Here is a 23,177-nt window from a genome sequence, read left to right on the forward strand (position 1 = left end):
CCCCCCATGTTACAGAGAGGTTACTGACTGGATGGTGAATGACAGCCCCCCATGTTACAGAGAGGTGACTGACTGGACGGTGAATGACTGGATGGTGAATGACAGCCCCCATGTTACAGAGAGGTTACTGACTGGATGGTGAATGATAGCCCCCATGTTACAGAGAGGTTACTGACTGGATGGTGAATGACAGCCCCATGTTACAGAGAGGTTACATAGAGGGAGGGAGGGATGAGGAAGAGGGAGGGAGGGTTAGCACTGGTTTGGACATTCAGTGCTTCAGATGGTCTTTTTATAGCAACAGTACTCAGCCTAGTTCCCTGGATGAGAGGAAGAGGAGGGAGAGGATGAGGAAGAGGAGGGAGAGGAACAGGCTTCGCTCCAGCCTGTTAAATCAGTAATAGTTTATATTTTAAAGTAACTCTCTCTCTCTCTCAATTCAATTTAAGGGGCTTTATTGGCATGGGAAACATATGTTAACATTGAAGCAAGTGAAGTAGATATTATAGAAAATTGAAATAAACTATACAAATGAACAGTAAACATTACACTCACAGAAGTTCCAAACGAATAAATACATTACAAATGTCATATTTTGTTTAAATACAGTGTTGTAACGATGTGCAAATGGTTAAAGTACAAAAAGGAAAATAAATAAACATAAATATGGGTTCTATTTACAATAGTGTTTGTTCATCAAACACCATTTCCCTTTTCCTGTTGCTCTTTTCCAGTTTTCTTGTGGCAACAGGTCACAAATCTTGCTGCTGTGATGTGGTATTTCACCAGTTTATCAAAATCAGGTTTGTTTTCCTCTTTTTCTTTACTCCTTTTTTTCTCCCCAATTTTTCTGGTATCCAATTGGTAGTAGTTACAGTCTTGTCTCATCGCTGAAACTGCCGTACGAGGCGAAGGTCGAGAGCCATGCGTCCTCCGAAACACAACCCAACCTAGCCGCACTGCTTCTTGACACAATGCACATCCAACCCGGAAGCCAGCCGTACCAATGTGTCGGAGGAAACACCGTACACCTGGCGACCTGGTCAGCGTGCACTGTGCCCGGCCCACCACAGGAGTGTCGGATGAGACAAGGATATTCCTGCCGGCCAAACCCTCCCTAACCTGGACGACGCTGAGCCAATTGTGCGTTGTCCCATGGACCTCACGGTCGTGGCCGGCTGCGACAGAGCCTGCACTTGAACCCAGAATCTCTGGTGTAACAGCTAGCACTGCGATGCAGTGCCTTAGACCACTGCGCCTTAGACCACTGCGCCACTCGGGAGGCCCTAAATCGGGTTTGTTTTCAAATTCTTTGTGGATCTGTGTAATCTGAGGGAAATATGTATCTCTAATGTGGTCATACGATTGGCAGGAGGTTAGGAAGTGCAGCTCAGTTTCCACCTCATTTTGTGGGCAGTGTGCACAAAGCTTGTCTTCTCTTGAGAGCCAGGTCTGCCTACGGCGGCCTTTCTCAATAGCAAGGCTATGCTCACTGAGTCTGTACATAGTCAAAGCTTTCCTTAAGTTTGGTTGTCATGGTGGTCAGGTATTCTGACCCTGTGTACTCTCTGTTTAGGGCCAAATAGAATTCTAGTTTGCTCAGTTTTTTTGTTAATTCTTTCCAATGTGTCAAGTAATTATCTTTTTGTTTTCTCAGGATTTGGTTGGGTCTAATTGTGTTGCTGTCCTGGGGCTCTGTTCACAATCACAAACAAACGCCACAGAGCCCCAGGGCCAGCTTGCTTAGGAGGCTCTTCTCCAGGTTCATCTCTCTATAGGTGATGGCTTTGTTATGGAAGGTTTGGGAATTGCTTCCTTTTACATAGGTAGTTGTAGCATTTATTGTTCGCAGCTTTGTGGAAGTTACCTGTGGCGCTGATGTTTAAGCTGAGGTATGTATAGTTTTTTTGTGCACTCTAGGGCAATTGTGTCTAAATGGAATTTGTATTTGTGGTCCTGGCGACTGGACCTTTTTAGGAACACTATTATTTTGGTCTTACCGAGATTTACTGTCAGGGCCCAGGTCTTTCAGAATCAGTGCAGAAAATCTTAGGTGCTGCTGTAGGCCCTCCTTGGTTGGTGACAGAAGCACCAGATCATCAGCAAACAGTAGACATTTGACTTCAGATTCTAGTAGGGTGAGGCCGGGTGCTATAGACTTTTCTAGTGCCCTAACCAATTTGTTGATAGATATGTTGAAGAGGGTGGGGCTTAAGCTGCATCCCTGTCTCACCCCACGGCCCTGTGGGAAGAAATGTGTGTTTTTTTGCCTATTTTAACCACACACTTGTTGTTTGTATACATGGGTTTTATAATGTTGTATGTTTTTCCCCCAACACCACTTTCCATCAATTTGTATAGCAGACCCTCATGCCAAAGGCTTTTTTAAAATCAACAAAATACAGTGGGGCAAAAAAGTATTTAGTCAGCAACCAATTGTGCAAGTTCTCCAACTTAAAAATATGAGAGAGGCCTGTAATTTTCATCATAGGTACACTTCAACTATGACAGACAAAATGAGAAAACAATCCAGAAAATCACATTGTAGGATTTTTAATGAATTTATTTGCAAATGATGGTGGAAAATAAGTATGTGGTCAATAACATAAGTTTATCTCAATACTTTGTTATATACCCTTTGTTGGCAATGACAGAGGTCAAATGTTTTCTGTAAGTCTTCACAAGGTTTTCACACACTGTTGCTGGTATTTTGGCCCATTCCTCCATGCAGATCTCCTCTAGAGCAGTGATGTTTTGGGGCTGTTGCTGGGCAACACAGACTTTCAACTCCCTCCAAAGATTTTCTATGGGGTTGAGATCTGGAGACTGGCTAGGCCACTCCAGGACCTTGAAATGCTTCTTACGAAGCCACTCCTTCGTTGCCCGGGTGGTGTGTTTGGGATCATTGTCATGCTGAAAGACCCAGCCACGTTTCATCTTCAATGCCCTTGCTGATGGAAGGAGGTTTTCACTCAAAATCTCACGATACATGACCCCATTCATTCTTTCCTTTACACGGATCAGTCGTCCTGGTCCCTTTGCAGAAAAACAGCCCCAAAGCATAATGTTTCCACCCCCATGCTTCACAGTAGGTTTTGGTTATATATTTATATTTTGGTTTCATCTGACCATATGACATTCTCCCAATCTTCTTCTGGATCATCCAAATGCTCTCTAGCAAACTTCAGACGGGCTTAAGCAGGGGGACACGTCTGGCACTGCAGGATTTGAGTCCCTGTCATAGTTCAAGTTTACCTATGATGAAAATTACAGGCCTCTCATCTTTTTAAGTGGGAGAACTTGCACAATTGGTGGCTGACTAAATACTTTTTTGTCCCACTGTATGAGAAGACTTTGCCTTTGTTTTGGTTGGTTTGTTTGTCAATTTGGGTGTGCAGGGTGAATACGTGGTCTGTCATACGATAATTTGGTAAAAAGCCAATTTGACATTTGCTCAGTACATTGTTTTCACTGAGGAAATGTACGAGTCTGCTGTAAATGATAATGCAGAGGATTATCCTAAGGTTGCTGTTGACGCATATTCCACTGTAGTTATTGGGGTCAAATTTTCCTCCAATTTTGTGAATTGGAGTGATCAGTCCTTGGTTACAAATATTGGGGAAGATGCCAGAGCTAAGGATGATGTTTTATTATAGCCAATTGGAATTTGTTGTCTGTATATTTTATCATTTCATTGAGGATACCATCGATACCACAGGCCTTTTTGGGCTGGAGGGGTTTTATTTTGTCCTGTAGTTCATTCAAGGTCATTGGAGAATCCAGTGGGTTCTGGTAGTCTTTGATAGTTGATTCTAAGATTTGTATTTGATCATGTATATGTTTTTGCTGTTTGTCCTTTGTTATAGAGCCAAAATGATTGGAGAAGTATTTTACCCACACATCTCCATTTTGGATAGATAATTCTTTGTGTTGTTTGTTTAGTGTTTTCCAATTTTCCCAGAAGTGGTTAGAGTCTATGGATTCTTCAATTACATTGAGCTGATTTCTGAAGTGCTGTTCCTTCTTTTTCTGTAGTGTATTTCTGTATTGTTTTAGTGATTCACCATAGTGAAGGCGTAGACTCAGGTTTTCTGTAGTGTATTTCTGTATTGTTTTAGTGATTCACCATAGTGAAGGCGTAGACTCAGGTTTTCTGTAGTGTATTTCTGTATTGTTTTAGTGATTCACCATAGTGAAGGCGTAGACTCAGGTTTTCTGTAGTGTATTTCTGTATTGTTTTAGTGATTCACCATAGTGAAGGCGTAGACTCAGGTTTTCTGTAGTGTATTTCTGTATTGTTTTAGTGATTCACCATAGTGAAGGCGTAGACTCAGGTTTTCTGTAGTGTATTTCTGTATTGTTTTAGTGATTCACCATAGTGAAGGCGTAGACTCAGGTTTTCTGTAGTGTATTTCTGTATTGTTTTAGTGATTCACCATAGTGAAGGCGTAGACTCAGGTTTTCTGTAGTGTATTTCTGTATTGTTTTAGTGATTCACCATAGTGAAGGCGTAGACTCAGGTTTTCTGTAGTGTATTTCTGTATTGTTTTAGTGATTCACCATAGTGAAGGCGTAGACTCAGGTTTTCTGGGTCTCTATGGGTTTTTTTGGACAGGTCTCTCAATTTCTTTCTTAGGTTTTTGCATTCTTAATCAAACCATTTGTCATTGTTGTTAATTTTCTTCTGTTTTCTGTTTGAAATGTTTAGATTTGTAACGGCTTTCTACTGGTGAAGGAGAGTCGGACCAAACTGCAGCGTGTAGATTTCGATCCATGTTTAATAAAACAACTTAACACGAATCAACACACAAACTCAACAAAACAATAAACGAAACGAAAACAGCCTATACATGTGTCTACAAACCTCTAACAAGGACATCAAGACACACAGGACAATCACCCACAATACAACCAAAGAATATGGCTGCCTAAATATGGTTCCCAATCAGAGACAACGGTAAACACCTGCCTCTGATTGAGAACCACTTCAGACAGCCATAGACTCTCCCAGAACACCCCACTAAGCTACAATCCCACTAAGCTACACACCACATACAAAAACCCATGTCACACCCTGGCCTGACCAAAACATAAAGAAAAACACAAAATACTTCGACCAGGGCGTGACAAGATTAGATAGGGACGCTGTGTAATGCGTCTGTGTGTAGCTGGTGAGATGAGTCAGGCACAGGACAGCAGATATGAGTAATGAAAGCAATTTTACTCAAATAATATAACAATACATGTCATACAAGGCCACAAATATGAACCGCAATACAATAAACAATTACTCACAAACAAACATGGGGGAACAGAGGGTTAAATAATGAACAAGTAATTGGGGAATTGAAACCAGGTGTGTAAGACAAAGACAAAACAAATGGAAAATGAAAAGTGGATCGGCAATGGCGAGAAGGCCGGTGACGTCGACCGCCGAACGCTGCCCGAACAAGGAGAGGGACCGACTTTGGCGGAAGTCGTGACAAGCTGAGATGTCAAATATACTGTTAACATTTTCTACTGCCAAATGTACACCTTCACTATTAGGTTTCCACACTACATTCCTTCTATCTATAGCATTTTTTTTTAATTATTTCTCAGTTCCTTTGGCATTGATGCCTCATGATTGAGTATTGCTCTGTTCATGTATACTGTGATTTTTCTGTGGTCTGAAAGGAGCGTCAGTAGGGTTGACTGTAAACGCTCGGAGAGACACTGGGTTGAGGTCAATGATCAAGTAGTGGTCTATAGTACTACTGCCAAGAGATGAGCTACAGGTGTACCTACCATAGGAGTCCCCTCGAAGCCTACCATTGACTATGTACATCCCCAGCGTGCGACAGAGCTGCAGGAGTTGTGACCTGTTTTTTTTATGGTTATGTTGTCATAGTTGTGCCTAGGGGGTATGTGGGGGAGGGATCGCTGTCACCTCCAGGCAGGTGTTTGTCTGTGTGCTGAGGGTGTCAGGTTCTTGTCCGTTTTTTTTTTTAAATTATTTCACCTTTATTTAACCAGGTAGGCCAGTTGAGAACAAGTTCTCATTTACAACTGCGACCTGGCCAAGATAAAGCAAAGCAGTGCGACACACAACAACACAGAGTTACACAGGATAAACAAAAGTACAGTCAATAACACAGTAGAAAAGTCTATATACAGTGTGTGCAAATGGAGTAAGGAGGTAAGGCAATAAATAGGCCATAGAGGGGAGGTAATTACAATTTAGCAAATTAACACAGAAGTGATAGATGTGCAGATGATGATGTGCAAGTAGAAATACTGGTGCAAAAGAGCAAAAAAGTAAATAAAAGCAATATGGAGATGAGGTAGTTGGATGGGCTATTTACAGATGGGCTATGTACAGCTGCAGCGATCGGTAAGCTGCTCAGATAGCTGATGCTTAAAGTTAGTGAGGGATATATAAGTCTCCAACTTCAGCGATTTTTGCAATTCGTTCCTGTCATTGGCAGCAGAGAACTGGAAGGAAAGACGGCCAAAGGGGGTGTTGGCTTTGGGGATGATCAGGGAAATATACCTGCTGGAGCGCGTGCTACGGGTGGGTGTTGTTATGGTGACCAGTGAGCTGAGATAAGGCGGAGCTTTACCTAGCAAATACTTATAGATGACCTGGAGCCAGTGGGTCAGGCAACGAATATGTAGCGAGGGCCAGCCGACGAGAGCATACAGGTCGCAGTGGTGGGTGGTATATGGGGCTTTGGGGACAAAACGGATGGCACTGTGATAGACTGCATCCAGTTTGCTGAGTAGAGTGTTGGAGGATATTTTGTAAATGACATCGCCAAAGTCGAGGATCGGTAGGATAGTCAGTTTTACGAGGGTATGTTTGGCAGCATGAGTGAAGGAGGCTTTTTTGCAAAATAGGAAGCCGATTCTAGATTTAATTTAGGATTGGAGATGTTTAATATGAGTCTGGAAGGAGAGTTTACAGTCTAGCCAGACACCTAGGTATTTGTAGTTGTCCACATATTCTAAGTCAGAACCATCCAGTGTAGTGATGCTAGTCAGGCGGGCGGGTGCGGGTAACAATCGGTTGAAGAGCATGCCTTTCGTTTTACTAGCGTTTAAGAGCAGTTGGAGGCCACGGAAGGTTTTGTCATTTAGGTCGCCACAGACTAGTACATGTCCCTGGGCCTGGAGAATATGTCTTCATTAAAGTATGGGGATTCTAGTGGGGAGGATATCATGTCACGTTCGTTATAAGGATTGGACCCAAGGCGTAGTGTGCTGTGCATACATTCTTATTTATTTAAAGAATGAACACTGAACAAACTAACAAAATAACAAAACGAAACGTGAATCTGTACAAACGAGTGCTGACAGGCAACTACACATAGACAAGATCCCACAAACACCAAAGGGAAATGGCTACCTAAATATGATCCCCAATCAGAGACAACGATAAACAGCTGTCTCTGATTGGGAACCATATCAGGCCAACATAGAATTACAAAAACCCCTAGACCTACAAAACCCTGGACATACAAAACCCTAGACAATACAAAACTAGCGTACCCATCCTAGTCACACCCTGACCTAACCAGAATATAAAGAAAACAGAGATATCTCAGGTCAGGGCGTGACATATAGGTAGCACACAGGAGGACATTTTTCTCTGTTAAAAGATCATTTCCTTTTGAATTTCTAGCCAAATGTAAAATGTTCCTGTTTTGATTAATTTAATGGAGTGAGTTAGGTCTGCTCTATACCAAATTAGCATACCATTCCTGTTTCACACCTGGTAGTTTGGAGGATGGGACTACCAGCTCTCTGTAACCTAGAGGACAACCAGTGGTTCCATCTCCTCTATACCATGTTTCTTGTAGGATGACAATGTCTGTATCTCCGATTTCTTTGATGAAGTCCAGGTTCCTGCTCTTTAGGACAAAGGCAGATGACCTCAGGCCTTGGATATTCCAGGATGAGATAGTGAAGGTTTTGTATTCCATAAAGTGTCTAAAGCTGTTGGTCGTGTGGTTTGGCACTAGAAATATGTGACCACTTGGTGGTGTCACAAGTACAGACATAGCCTTGTGGTACAGATACAGACATAGCCTTGTGGTACAGATACAGACATAGCCTCGTGGTACAGATACAGACATAGCCTTGTGGTACAGATACAGACATAGCCTTGTGGTACAGATACAGACATAGCCTCGTGGTACAGATACAGACATAGCCTTGTGGTACAGATACAGACATAGCCTCGTGGTACAGATACAGACATAGCCTCGTGGTACAGATACAGACATAGCCTCGTGGTACAGGTAAAGACATAGCCTTGTGGTACAGATACAGACATAGCCTCGTGGTACAGATACAGACATCGCCTCGTGGTACACGTACAGACATAGCCTTGTGGTACAGATACAGACATAGCCTTGTGGTACAGATACAGACATAGCCTTGTGGTACAGATACAGACATAGCCTCGTGGTACAGGTACAGACATAGCCTTGTAGTACAGGTACAGACATAGCCTCGTGGTACAGGTACAGACATAGCCTTGTGGTACAGGTACAGACATAGCCTTGTGGTACAGGTACAGACATAGCATTGTGGTACAGGTACAGCCATAGCCTTGTGGTACAGGTACAGACATAGCCTTGTGGTACAGATACAGGCATAGCCTTGTGGTACAGGTACAGACATAGCCTCGTGGTACCGGTACAGACATAGCCTCGTGGTACAGATACAGACATAGCCTCGTGGTACAGATACAGACATAGCCTCGTTGTACAGGTACAGACATAGCCTCGTGGTACAGGTACAGACATAGCCTCATGGTACAGGTACAGACATAGCCTTGTGGTACAGGTACAGACATAGCCTCATGGTACAGATACAGACATAGCCTTGTGGTACAGGTACAGACATAGCCTTGTGGTACAGGTACAGACATAGCCTTGTGGTACAGGTACAGACATAGCCTTGTGGTACAGGTACAGACATAGCCTTGTGGTACAGGTACAGACATAGCCTTGTGGTACAGGTACAGACATAGCCTTGTGGTACAGGTACAGACATAGCCTTGTGTGAGTGTGTGTGTGCATGCGTATGTGTGTGTTTGTGTGTGAGAGCAAGCTAGTTAACACAAGTAGTTGGGAGGAGGGATGCTGCAAAGTAACCTGAATGCCTTAGGAGTTAGAGTAGCATTCAAGTCTCTATTATTTAACATGTCCTGTCTTTATGCTGTTCAAAACCTTTTTCAACCTCTTCACTGCTTTTACACTGGTGTAGAAAGAAAAGCTTTTTGGGGTTACTTGGTGCATATTCAGTCATCAGAGGTGTCTCTGTTCATCTGTTTGGCGTTTTCAACATCTTGTTAGTTAGATATTCTGTGTCATTGCAAGGTTACAAGAGATGTGAGGTTGGTGAAAATGAAGCATCCACTCCACAAAATAAATGTTGAATAAAAAATGATGCCGATTTTATTTTTGTCTGGTTGTGTCTGGTTATTGTTGGGTCCATAGTAGTGTTCTTTCCCTTTGCATCCTATGTTTCTCTGTGTATTCAGCTGGAATACTAATCTAAGGTCAGTTTGGCATCCCGTAATCACCTATAGATCACTTGTTGTGAGCTAATATTGACACATTTGTCTGTAGCCTGACCATTACCCCTGACTCCTCCCATATAGAACATTCCAATATTCCCATTGTCTACTGCCCAGAGGTTCCTCATAGTTATTCACCAGACGTTACCTAGGCAACAGAGGGGTGGCACTGCAGGAGGACTGTCCCGGCTTCATCAACTGAGATGTGTGTGTGTGTGTGTGTGTGTGTGTGTGTGTGTGTGTGTGTGTGTGTGTGTGTGTGTGTGTGTGTGTGTGTGTGTGTGTGTGTGTGTGTGTGTGTGTGTGTGTGTGTGTGTGCTGTGACTCAGCACATCAGTATGCAAAAGAGAGAGATGGTTATCCCTCCACGCCCCCCCCCAGGAAAACCTGTAGAAGCTGTGACGTGTTTACTTCTCTCTCTCCCTCTTCCTCCTTCTCTCTCTCTATCCGTCCCTCTCTCTCCCTCTTCCTCCATCTCTCTCTCTATCCGTCCCTCTCTCTCCCTCTTCCTCCTTCTCTCTCTCTATCCGTCCCTCTCGTTCCCTCTTCCTCCATCTCTCTCTCTATCCGTCCCTCTCTCTCCCTCTTCCTCCATCTCTCTCTCTATCCGTCCCTCTCTCTCCCTCTACCTCCATCTCTCTCTCTCCCTCTTCCTCCAACTCTCTCTCTATCCGTCCCTCTCGCTCCCTCTTCCTCCATCTCTCTCTCTATCCGTCCCTCTCTCTCCCTCTTCCTCCATCTCTCTCTCTATCCGTCCCTCTCTCTCCCTCTTCCTCCATCTCTCTCTCTATCCGTCCCTCTCTCTCCCTCTACCTCCATCTCTCTCTCTCCCTCTTCCTCCAACTCTCTCTCTATCCGTCCCTCTCTCTCCCTCTTCCTCCATCTTTCTCTCTATCCGTCCCTCTCTCTCCCTCTTCCTCCTTCTCTCTCTATCCGTCCCTCTCTCTCCCTCTTCCTCCATCTCTCTCTCTATCCGTCCCTCTCTCTCCATCTCTCTCTCTATCCGTCTCTCTCTCTCCCTCTACCTCCATCTCTCTCTCTCCCTCTTCCTCCATCTCTCTCTCTATCCGTCCCTCTCTCTCCCTCTTCCTCCATCTCTCTCTCTATCTGTTCCTCTCTCTCCGTCTTCCTGCATCTCTCTCTCTATCCATCTCTCTCTCTGTGTCTTCCTTTTATCTCTCTCTCCTTCTCTCCCTCCTTCCATGCGGCTATCTCTCACTGTCTTCCTTCTCTCCATCCCTCTCTTCCTTCTCTTTCTGAGTCTTGAATCATTTGCAAACCCCCCTCTCTCTTTCTCTCCCTCTATCTGCCTCTCTTCCTCCCTCTCTGCCCCGCCCACCCATGACTCACACCCAAGGGGATCCCTTCATTAGCAGAGTGATTGATTGTGCTTTTCATTTTCACTAAATGTCTTGTTCCACTATCAAATATAATGGCCTTTTCTGTTGTATACTAGTTTTGTATAACGGTCTAATTGTCATTCTCTGATGAACACACCTACAGTATTAATAACGCCTAGGGTGTTATTCATTCATTATGATTAAGTTTCCATTTGTGTAATCATATATCAGCTTAGACTATCATTCTGTACAGAGACAGAATAAAGAGAGGAGGATGGAGAGAGAGAGGGGGAAGAGTGCTGTGCTCCTGTGTTACCTATGGAGGGAGCTCTCCTCTCCTCTGCAGAAAACAAAATATCCCTTTCTCTTTATCCTTCTCTGCCCTTTTTTCCGATAACCTCATTCGGAAAGATGTAAAAGGAAAGGATGCAGGACAAAGAAATATATAGCATACACACATAAACAGTCCTACAGACAGGATGATCAGCTAATGTATTGATTTAAATGTGGTAGATAGCCAACTTCCCTAGGGATATAACACAGCAGCTTCTCTACATCATCTCTCTCTGTCTCTCTCTGTCCCTCTCTGTCCCTCTCTGTCTCTCTCTGTCTCTCTCTCTCTGTCCCTCTCTCTGTCTCTCTCTGTCACTCCATCATCTATCTCTCTCTCCTCTCATGTCTCTCTCTCTTTCTCTCTCTCTCTCTCTCTCTTTCTCTCTCTCTCTCTTTCTCTCTCTCTTTCTCTTTCTCTCTCATTCACTCTCTTTCACTCTATCGCTCTCTCTTTCTCGCTCTCTCTCTCTCTCTCTTTCTCTTGTTCTTTTTCACACACTCATCTGCATATGTAGTAATGAGGCCCTTTGGCATAGAGAGAGCGAGAGAGAGAGAGAGAGAGAGAGAGAAGAGAGAGAGAGAGAGAGAGAGAGAGGAAGGAAGAGAGATAGAGTTTTTAGAGTTTTAAATCATTTGTTCCGCTCCTATTCACTACATAGACAGGGAAGGGAGTTTTGGGAGGAAGGGGTGAAGAGGGTGAATGTTTCCTTTTGAAAGCTTTTTTAACATTGAGATGAGAAGAAATGATGAATTTTTATGTAAATGTAGTCAGGAAGCTTTGATTTATTAATGATCCTCAACAGCAGTTGACCTGGATAAAAACATCAGCACAAAGACAACAAGATGTTTTATTTCCATTCCCCATTGTGCAATGTGTGTGCATGCAGCCTTGTGTGTGTGTGTGTGTGTGTGTGTGTGTGTGTGTGTGTGTGTGTGTGTGTGTGTGTGTGTGTGTGTGTGTGTGTGTGTGTGTGTGTGTGTGTGTGTGTGCACTAAAATCAGTAAGTAGATTTAAATAGATGTAGCCCTCTTTCTGCTTGAAGTTCTCTGGTGAACCACATGTGTAGCGTTATGAACATGTGGCGATAGAGCATTTGGGGCAGGAAGTGTGCTGGTTGGTATTCATTCATATTACACCACGTTATGGGATGTCATACACCAGGTTTGACCATATGGCCAGTAAGTACTGTAGTGTGAAAATACCTGTTGGTAAGTAGGCTGTGGTACCATAACTCTATAGGCCTACAGAGTAACTGGAGAGGATTCAATTAGCTAGATTCCATGCAACCTGCACCTTACTGTGTTGCAGCAGAGGGTGATTAGCGGTAAGAGTCAACTCTTGGACTGCTTATTACAAGCGCCTTCTTTTTCTGAACACTCTGGCGCCCTCAAGCGGTCAAATCCCAGTTGTACTTTATTTTTCGGCAAGCAATCCTTTGCTGTCGGCTGAAGCTGGAGCTCTCCTGGAGGTATTTAGCCTTTTTGAACGTCATCAGATTTGAAAAGGCTATGAATTGAAAAGGCTATGAATTTTGAAAAGTAAATTCTCTTTCGGTGTAATATTAATGTCAATGCCTTGTAACTGTCACGGAGAATCACATCGAATTCTCATTCTTCCGTGAGTCTGTGTTCGGAAACACAACGTGACCGCAGGAAACCCACCGGATCTACCCGCAGAGGCAGCCACTGACCTGAGCTCGGTAGGCCTTTCATTATTCAACTGAAAACGGTGCGGGTGTACAGTTCAGAGCACTCCGGCTGGCTACCGTATCTCTCCTGTGAATCGACGCTGGTTCATGCATTTTTAAAACTTTAATTATACCACCAAAGCCGATACAGATTCAAGAAAGTGCCCCACTAAGCTAAACGTGATTGAAAATGTGCCAAACTGTTTGTCTTGAAATAATGGTTTTGACCAGACGGTTTCATTACTGGGAGAGAGAGACCAACTATAGATGGCTCCTTGGAAAGCACATTGAAACAACATACCACAGTGGATAACCTCCCCATGAAGGAGGTATTCTCAAGTTTGGGTTTAAAATATTTAGTAAATTAAAACTTGAATTAATCCAGGATGAAGCCCCATTGAGATCACGCATCTCTGCTTCAATGGGGACCTTTCCAGACTTGTCCCTTTTCCAGGTAGCAGGTGAAGGACACTCTTCTACCCGGGAAGACGATGACTCACTGCTTTCTACGTTTAAATTGTTTATGACCTGGTTAAAAATAGGCTAGCTTGCAGTTTGGTAAACATTATGAGGAAAATGCCAGTTAGTCTTGAGATATTTTCACGTGGATCATTTATAGGCTACTCCTCAACTCAAGGGTCATGTTTACTCACAGCGCAGCCGCAGACAGCATGCGATTGGTGGAACTGTAGGCCGCGGTCGCTGCCCATGGTGCTGAAATCAGACGTGGCTTGCGCCGGTCAGAAGATCTGCGCTCCCATGTTATGAATTCAACTGACCAAAAGGATCAACTTTCCCTCGATTTTACAGCCCATCGATTCGTTTAATTGAATTATAGATACCATAACACGGACTATTTTGCCATTTTGATTGAAGTTTTAATGCCGTATTTTATGGATTGTGTCTCAATGATTGTGTTGGGTGATATAAGGGGGAAACATTTCTCCATACTGTCCAGTGTTTTTGGACACGACTCAATGCAGGAATACAGGAGTGGCGCTGACTGGGATCTCTTTACACGTGCACGTGATATTTCTAGGCCTCTACTAAAGAACATTGAATAGCTAATTAAACATTTTGGGAACGGTCTCCACATGACAATGTGCTGGGTCTCTATCTTTCATCTGACCAAGATTAACATCAGATGAGGTGTAAACATTCTCAACGTTGGCTATACAGTTACATGTCTATCTCCGGCTCGGTGTCTGCTTCTTGCGAAATACACAACACGATATATCAATGAGTGTCCGGATGGTGTATACAATGTATTAGCAACAGTTGGAGTTGGAGTAAGACAGTATACAGGATACTAAAGTTTCAGTCGGTGTCTAGTGCTAATGGTTACGTTTATGCGGAGGGCGTTCACTCGCTTGTGGTCATTTATAAGGTATTTCTTTCCGAACGGTTTCTCCAGAGCGAGGGGGCTTTGGTCTGACGCACAGACTCTTGTTTTCATCTGAATGGTCTGGCTGTTCCCGTTTCCTTTGATTGATGAGTTGAAGGAGAGCGTTTGATGTAGCCTACCTTTTTTCACCCCTTATTCATATCTGAAAGCAATTCATGAGCCAACAGGAGTCGTGTCCTGTCCCCTTTCCCTTCTCACCGAGGAAAAACAGTCCCGACGTGCTGGATGAAGTTTCTGAAGCGTGAAATAAAATTGCGTCACCATTTTACCTGATGCAGAGAAGTTCCTCCGGGACTTTTTTTAAAGACAAGATTATTATTATTATTTAGTTTTTTTATTCCACTCCTCCCGATTTGGTCATTGTGTGCTCCTCCGTTATTCGTTTCTATTTTTGGAGAAGAGACTGGCGGATTTGCATACGGACTTGGTGAATCTGTGCGCGCGAGGCAAGCATCACACACCTCTCTTCCAAGGAGCAAGCCCCATCTGGGGAGCGTCTGGGGCTTGCGTCCTTCACTAGATAATTACGTTAAAATCGCTCCGTATGTTTTTGAGAGTGTCTGACAGACTCCTTTAGCGCGTGGCTTCAAATTCGCGTGTTCACATTTTCGATAGGCTTGTTTTTTTGTCGATCACCGGTAGAAGACATTTACATTTTACATTTAAGTCATTTAGCAGACGCTCTTATCCAGAGCGACTTACGGGAGGTAGTCTAAACATTTTTGGGCGAGGAGAAGAACGAAACCTTTCGACAATTATTTTCGTGTTTTTGGACTATGTGACATCAAACGTCACAGATATTGAATGATAAAATATGACCAAGTACGGATATCGGAAATGTTGTCAGTTTGGAAAACCTTCTTCTCTACAAGGATTCACGCAGTCAAATTCGAAATCATTTGACAACAACGGTGACAGGTTGTTAGTTGTTGAATGGCCATGATAAAATGACAACGCAATGTTCTGTATCCTCACCGAAATGTGGTATTTGGACTTGATTGCGTAGTGTCGAAATGTTTTTCTGACGGATAAAGAAGATACATTTTATAGACACAACTATGGGGCTGTAGCTGCAGACCGAACATAATCGCTTGTTGTTCCGTCTGCGCTCCGTGCCCAACGGGAAACGGGGAACGGGCTCTGTGTTTCCTTTTCCCCCGGGTTGTTTCGGTTGAGACATGGCAGCTATTGCCAGCGGTTTGATACGACAGAAGAGACAGGCACGGGAACAACAAGTCCACCGGCCGACGCCACACCGACGGAGGCGAAGCCCCAACAAGAATAAAGGACTTTGTAACGGGAATTTGGTCGACATCTTCTCCAAAGTGAGAATCTTCGGCTTGAAGAAGAGAAGGCTACGGAGACAAGGTGTGGGCTGAGCGGAAAGCGCGGGAGACGCATGGACACGTTACCGTTGTCATTATGCGCGAGGGAGAGAGCAGCCTTACGTTACCTCCAACAGTTCAATAGTTTACCCCTACATGCATGAATAAAAACAGGTAGTTAATGAAAGTAGCCTAAGCAGTGTGGCCGGTAAGTTTGACCACATTGCTGTTTCATTCTTTACAAATATAGTTATTGTGAAAACATTGACGCTCTCGTCCTCTCGACAAGGCTTCAAATTACGCATTTTAATTAGCCTAGGAGTTGAGACTAAAGTGGGAAAATAACGATTTCTAGCCTAATCTTTCATTGATTGGTTTACTGCTGATTGCCTTTCTGAGTGAAGGGTTTGAGTCGGACAAAATCGATGTTACAGTTAGGTGTTACATACAGATTCAAATACGTTTGATGGGTGGATAGGTGAATCAGGTTGCCGTATTAAATATCTCACCAAACAGTTGGCTATTTTATAGGTATTTTTCACAGAACTTGAATCAGGTTGAGTCAAAGAACAGACAGCTTTTGAAACGTAGTCTATTGAATTTGACATATCTTGATTCATACATACAGTATAGCTGACACCACCAATATACGAAAATGACATCATAACAAGCTCTGTATGGCAGGGGGTAACTGGCATGACTGGTCTCAGGAGAGAGAGCTGTGAGCGCAGCAACCTCAGTCAAGTGACAGCCATTTTGTCAAAGCCAATGACATTCAGTGCAACCTGTGGCCTTATAGATGGGGTGCATGCAGAACACAGTACAGTCTGAGACACATGCTGTGTGTGTGTGTGTGTGTGTGTGTGTGTGTGTGTGTGTGTGTGTGTGTGTGTGTGTGTGTGTGGTTGAGGGGAATTGCCTCAAGCATCCTGTCAAAAATGAAATATGAATTCAGGGTTTCTTAACCTCGGAGTGAGCAGGGGGTAAGAGGAACGAGAGGAGGAGGAGAGGTGTAAAGGGAGAGAGAGAGGAGGAGGAGAGCAAGGGGAGGTGGGGTGGAGGAGGAAAGGGGAAAAGATGAGAGGGATTGAAGGAAGAAGAGAGGGGAAGAGTGGAAGAAAAGGAGAATAATGAAAGAGGGGAGGGCAGAGAAAGAAAGAAAGAGGAGATGGACGGAGGAAGAAAAGGATGAAAAGGGGAGGAGAGGCAGTGAAGGAAGAAGGGAAGAGAAGAGTAGAGAAGGATGGAAAGAAGAGATGGAAAGTGGGATAGAAGGAATGGTGCTTTGATCTGTTGAACATGTCTTTTGTTCCCGATTCATTTTTCAGTAAGACAGAGAAAAGGTCATGTCTGGTTTGATTCCAGAAGGAACTACTGCCCCCTCTCTTCCCCCTCTCTCCGTCCTTCATCTACCATTTTCTCTCCAGGGTCTCTGTTTATGATACAGTATATCTCTCTATCTGAATCTCTTTTCCAAATCTCTAGTCTCCCCCATCTGCTTTCTGAACATTCTCAACCATCTAAATGAACAAGAGCTGTTCTAGAAGGCTGGAGTCATTCTGATACACTCTCAGCTGACGTGTTGGGATATAAGAATTCTCAGAATGTAAAGATGAAAACTTCTGTGGTATCCCTATCTGATATCTGAGAGAGTTTACAGGGCTGTGTGTGTGTGTGTGTGTGTGTGTGTGTGTGTGTGTGTGTGTGTGTGTGTGTGTGTGTGTGTGTGATGGAGGGGAGGTATAATCCCTTATCGCTCAGAGTGTGATGGTGATGTTTAGACAGTCCCCTCTCCCTTCTTCTCTCTCTTTCCCTCTCTCCTCCTTCCTCCCTTACAACTTGTTTCCTCCACTCTCACCACTCATCTCCCTTCTCTCCTCTCCTCCTCCTCTCTCCTTCCACTATTCTCCCCCTCCCTCCCTCCCTCCCTCCCTCCCTCCCTCCCTCCTTCCAGCTGTGGTAGCTTCTGGTTAAAGCCTGTCCATATATCCTCAGGCTCTCGCCTCTCTTTTCTCCTCTCGCCTCTCTTTTCTCCTCTCCTCTCGCCTCTCTTTTCTCCTCTCCTCCTCTCACCTCTCTTTTCTCCTCTCCTCCTCTCTTTTCTCCTCTCCTCTCACCTCTCTTTTCTCCTCTCCTCCTCTCTTTTCTCCTCTCCTCCTCTCTTTTCTCCTCTCCTCTCACCTCTCTTTTCTCCTCTCCTCTCTTTTCTCCTCTCCTCTCGCCTCTCTTTTCTCCTCTCCTCTTGCCTCTTTTTTCTCCTCTCCTCTCTTTTCTCCTCTCCTCTCACCTGTCTTTTCTCTCTCCTCTCCTCTCTTTTCTCCTCTCCTCTTGCCTCTTTTTTCTCCTCTCCTCTCTTTTCTCCTCTCCTCTTGCCTCTCTTTTCTCCTCTCCTCTCGCCACTCTGACTGCGTGACTGGGTCTGAATCCTGGCGACACACACAAGGTTTTCTGAAGGGCAAACATAGACTCTCCTCCTCTCTGTCTATGCCTCCCTTCCCTCTTTCCATCTTTCATTGTCTCTCTCTCTCCCTGTCTCTCATAGGTAATGTTCAAATACTGTGAAAAGCCACCCTCTCCTCTTCTGCTTCTTGAAGTAGTAGAAAATGTGTTCTTCCTTCTTGCACCTTCTTTCAAGTAGTCACACATAGCAGAAATCAATCATTGGTCATAGAATCCCTAGTACATGTATGTTACAGGAACGTCCACCACCTGTAGTTGACCTGAGAGCCCATGTAGAGTCCATATATCCCTGATTTAGAGTAGCCTACCAATGATGACAACTACTGTAATGATTGCTCTCGTGCAATACAGAATCGTATGATATTGACATTTTGATTGATGGCGACAGGCATTATTCAATACATGTTCTATTCAATAGGTGGATATCATTTTGATTAAAATGATATGGATCCTCATGGGGAGGATGACCAGAGATTAGCGGTGTTGGAACAACGCAGACAAAGACGGGGAAATACCTTCCTCTGGATAAGCAGACAGGGACATTGGGATCACGAGACTGTATCCATGGCAACCCAGACAAAGAGGGAATCCTGGACCAGTTTCCCTAGTAACAGACAGGATATGGAAATCTGGGAAAATGGGAATTTCTCCCCAGTAACACACAGCAGGTCAGTGAGGAAGGAAAGAGACCCTACCTGTTGAAGCAGACAGAATTCCCAAAGTTAAGAAATACAATTCCGTTAGTCAGATTTATGGAAGCTTGGGAATTTTGTATTTGTTTTGGGTCGTCTTGACCATGTGTTTCCATTGAAAAAGAGATACACTTTAGGAAAAGGGCTTTGTTTTTCCCCACATTCCATGTCATGTTTGACTGTGCAGCTTTGAACTGTGTAACGCTACAGAGGCTCAGGGAAACCAGAGCCAGGATGAACCATCCATAAAGGAGGGTCTTTAGGAGAGTCTAGTTAAGGTACAGATGTGTAACGCTACAGAGGCTCAGGGAAACCAGAGCCAGGATGAACCATCCATAAAGGAGGGTCTTTAGGAGAGTCTAGTTAAGGTACAGATGTGTAACGCTACAGAGGCTCAGGGAAACCAGAGCCAGGATGAACCATCCATAAAGGAGGGTCTTTAGGAGAGTCTAGTTAAGCTACAGATGTGTAACGCTACAGAGGCTCAGGGAAACCAGAGCCAGGATGACCATCCATAAAACCATCCATAAAGGAGGGTCTTTAGGAGAGTCTAGTTAAGCTACAGATGTGTAACGCTACAGAGGCTCAGGGAAACCAGACCCAGGATGAACCATCCATAAAGGAGGGTCTTTAGGAGAGTCTAGTTAAGGTACAGATGTGTAACGCTACAGAGGCTCAGGGAAACCAGAGCCAGGATGAACCATCCATAAAGGAGGGTCTTTAGGAGAGTCTAGTTAAGGTACAGATGTGTAACGCTACAGAGGCTCAGGGAAACCAGAGCCAGGATGAACCATCCATAAAGGAGGGTCTTTAGGAGAGTCTAGTTAAGCTACAGATGTGTCAGGGAAACCAGAGCTGAACCACAGAGGCTCAGGGAAACCAGAGCCAGGATGAACCATCCATAAAGGAGGGTCTTTAGGAGTCTAGTTAAGGTACAGATGTGTAACGCTACAGAGGCTCAGGGAAACCAGAGCCAGGATGAACCATCCATAAAGGAGGGTCTTTAGGAGAGTCTAGTTAAGCTACAGATGTGTAACGCTACAGAGGCTCAGGGAAACCAGAGCCAGGATGAACCATCCATAAAGGAGGTCTTTACAGAGGCTCAGGGAAACCAGAGCCAGGATGAACCATCCATAAAGGAGGGTCTTCAGGAGAGTCTAGTTAAGGTACAGATGTGTAACGCTACAGAGGCTCAGGGGAACCAGACCCAGGATGAACCATCCATAAAGGAGGGTCTTTAGGAGAGTCTAGTTAAGGTACAGATGTGTGAACCATCCTACAGAGGCTCAGGGAAACCAGAGCCAGGATGAACCATCCATAAAGGAGGGTCTTTAGGAGAGTCTAGTTAAGGTACAGATGTGTAACGCTGAACCACAGAGGCTCAGGGAAACCAGAGCCAGGATGAACCATCCATAAAGGAGGGTCTTTAGGAGAGTCTAGTTAAGGTACAGATGTGTAACGCTACAGAGGCTCAGGGAAACCAGAGCCAGGATGAACCATCCATAAAGGAGGGTCTTTAGGAGAGTCTAGTTAAGCTACAGATGTGTAACGCTACAGAGGCTCAGGGAAACCAGAGCCAGGATGAACCATCCATAAAGGAGGGTCTTTAGGAGTCTAGTTAAGGTACAGATGTGTAACGCTACAGAGGCTCAGGGAAACCAGAGCCAGGATGAACCATCCATAAAGGAGGGTCTTTAGGAGAGTCTAGTTAAGCTACAGATGATGTAAAGGAGGGTCTTCAGGAGAGTCTAGTTAAGGTACAGAGGCTCAGGGAAACCAGAGCCAGGATGAACCATCCATAAAGGAGGGTCTTTAGGAGAGTCTAGTTAAGGTACAGATGTGTAACGCTACAGAGGCTCAGGGAAACCAGAGCCAGGATGAACCATCCATAAAGGAGGGTCTTTAGGAGAGTCTAGTTAAGCTACAGATGTGCTCAGGAAACCAGAGCCAGGATGCTACAGAGGCTCAGGGAAACCAGAGCCAGGATGAACCATCCATAAAGGAGGGTCTTTAGGAGAGTCTAGAGTCTAGTTAAGGATGAACCATCCAGATGTGTTAAGGTACGCTACAGAGGCTCAGGGAAACCAGAGCCAGGATGAACCATCCATAAAGGAGGGTCTTTAGGAGAGTCTAGTTAAGCTACAGATGTGTAACGCTACAGAGGCTCAGGGAAACCAGAGCCAGGATGAACCATCCATAAAGGAGGGTCTTCAGGAGAGTCTAGTTAAGGTACAGATGTGTAACGCTACAGAGGCTCAGGGGAACCAGACCCAGGATGAACCATCCATAAAGGAGGGTCTTTAGGAGAGTCTAGTTAAGGTACAGATGTGTAACGCTACAGAGGCTCAGGGAAACCAGAGCCAGGATGAACCATCCATAAAGGAAGGTCTTTAGGAGAGTCTAGTTAAGGTACAGAGGAAACTCAGAGCCAGGATGAACCATCCATAAAGGAGGGTCTTTAGGAGTCTAGTTAAGCTACAGATGTGTCTTCCTGATAACCTCTCTGTCTCTGAGTGGAAGTCAATGGTCTGATAACACTCCTTCATTTAACACTCATACGGAACAGGATTTCCATAAGAACACACACACCCACACACCACACACACACACACACACCACACACACACACACACAGAAAGAGACTCATTAAGGTATTAGAGGAAGCCCTGACACACTTGATTAAACAGTGTTTAAATGGGCCTCTCTAAGTGAATCTGTACTGTTGAAGTCCTTCTAGAGCATAATCTACACTACTCTCATCTCCTCCACCTCTATCTACTCATCTCTACTCTGTTCTCATCTCAGTGACTCCACCTCTATCTCCTCATCTCTACTCTGTTCTCATATCAGTGACTCCACCTCTATCTCCTCATCTCTACTCTGTTCTCATCTCAGTGACTCCACCTCTATCTACTCATCTCTACTCTGTTCTCATATCAGTGACTCCACCTCTATCTCCTCATCTCTACTCTGTTCTCATCTCAGTGACTCCACCTCTATCTACTCATCTCTACTCTGTTCTCATATCAGTGACTCCACCTCTATCTCCTCATCTGTACTCTGTTCTCATCTCAGTGACTCCACCTCTATCTCCACATCTCTACTCTGTTCTCATCTCAGTGACTCCACCTCTATCTCCTCATCTCAGTGACTCCACCTCTATCTCCTCATCTCTACTCTGTTCTCATCTCAGTGACTCCACCCCTATCTCCTCATCTCTACTCTGTTCTCATCTCAGTGACTCCACCTCTATCTCCTCATCTCTACTCTGTTCTGGTCATTAGTAAAGACTGAATAGTAATAGACGGTTAAAGTGGTTTTTCACCCCCAAATTAAAATGACCAGACGTTGTCTAAGTTCTTCTAAAATGTATTCTCAGGTGGTTGAACGTTGAGCTGAACAGACAGACTGCTAGTGTAGAGGGTTGGTAACCATTCCTCCCATCACACCTCTGTCCCTGGTGTGAAAACTGGAAAATCCCTTTCTCTCGCTCTCTCTTCCTCTATTTCCCTCTCTCGCTCTTCTAAACTGGGTCAGTCTCGACTGCAGTTCTAATCTATCATGTTCATTGGAGCATACCTTTTTTCCTCTGGCACACACACATCACCACAACCAACAACACCTTCAGAGGGGATCTCCACACTGCTGTAGAGACTCAGAAGAGGGTGTGGTCTATTTGTGTGACAGAAAGTGTGTGTCGAGTGTGAGTGTGTTTGTGTGTGTGTGTAGAGGGGGAACGAGAGTGTGAGAGAGAGAGTGCATTGGGTGTGGTCTACATGTGCAGAGCATCAGTTATTATTAATGTCAACAGAAGGGGAATCCTTCATTACTACAGAGACACAGGAGGGTGCTGTGTGTGTGTGTGTGTGTGTGTGTGTGTGTGTGTGTGTGTGTGTGTGTGTGTGTGTGTGTGTGTGTGTGTGTGTGTGTGTGTGTGTGTGTGTGTGTGTGTGTGTGTGTGTGTGTGTGTGTGTGTGTGTGTGTGAGGCAGGATGGTGCGGTCGGTGTACGGTGCATTCAGAATGTATTCAGACCCCTTGACATTTTCCACATTTCGTTATGTTACAGCCTTATTCTAAAATCGATGAAAAACATTTTTTCCTCATCGATCTACACTCAATACCCCATAATGGCAAAGTGAAAACTGGTTTTAAGAAAAGTTTGCAAATGTATTCAAAATAAAAAAAAAACATAAATACCTTATTTACATAAGTATTCAGACCCTTTGCTATGAGACTCGAAATTGAGCTCATGTGCATCCTGTTTCCATTGATCATCCTTGATGTTTCTACAACTTGATTGGAGTCCACGTGTGGTAAATTCAATTGATAGGACATGATTTGGAAAGGCACACGCATGTCTATAT

The 23,177-nt window shown here is 44.3% G+C and overlaps 1 protein-coding gene across 3 annotated transcripts in view; it reads left to right on the forward strand.

Moving 5' to 3' along the window:
* LOC115125822 (fibroblast growth factor 14-like) overlaps positions 1-23,177 on the forward strand; it is a 210,079-nt gene that overhangs the window by 157,865 nt on the left and 29,037 nt on the right. The window contains exon 1 of one of the 3 annotated variants that reach the window (XM_065024040.1): positions 14,820-15,702. The exons of the other annotated variants lie outside the window; for them this stretch is intronic. Within the exon in view, the coding sequence (XP_064880112.1) occupies positions 15,513-15,702 (190 nt within the window). The 5' untranslated portion in view covers positions 14,820-15,512. Of the gene's footprint in view, positions 1-14,819; positions 15,703-23,177 lie in introns of those variants that run through there. 3 annotated transcript variants of the gene reach the window in all.

The sequence above is a fragment of the Oncorhynchus nerka genome, linkage group LG2 (assembly GCF_034236695.1).
Source record: "Oncorhynchus nerka isolate Pitt River linkage group LG2, Oner_Uvic_2.0, whole genome shotgun sequence".
Classification (NCBI taxonomy): Eukaryota; Metazoa; Chordata; class Actinopteri; order Salmoniformes; family Salmonidae; genus Oncorhynchus; species Oncorhynchus nerka.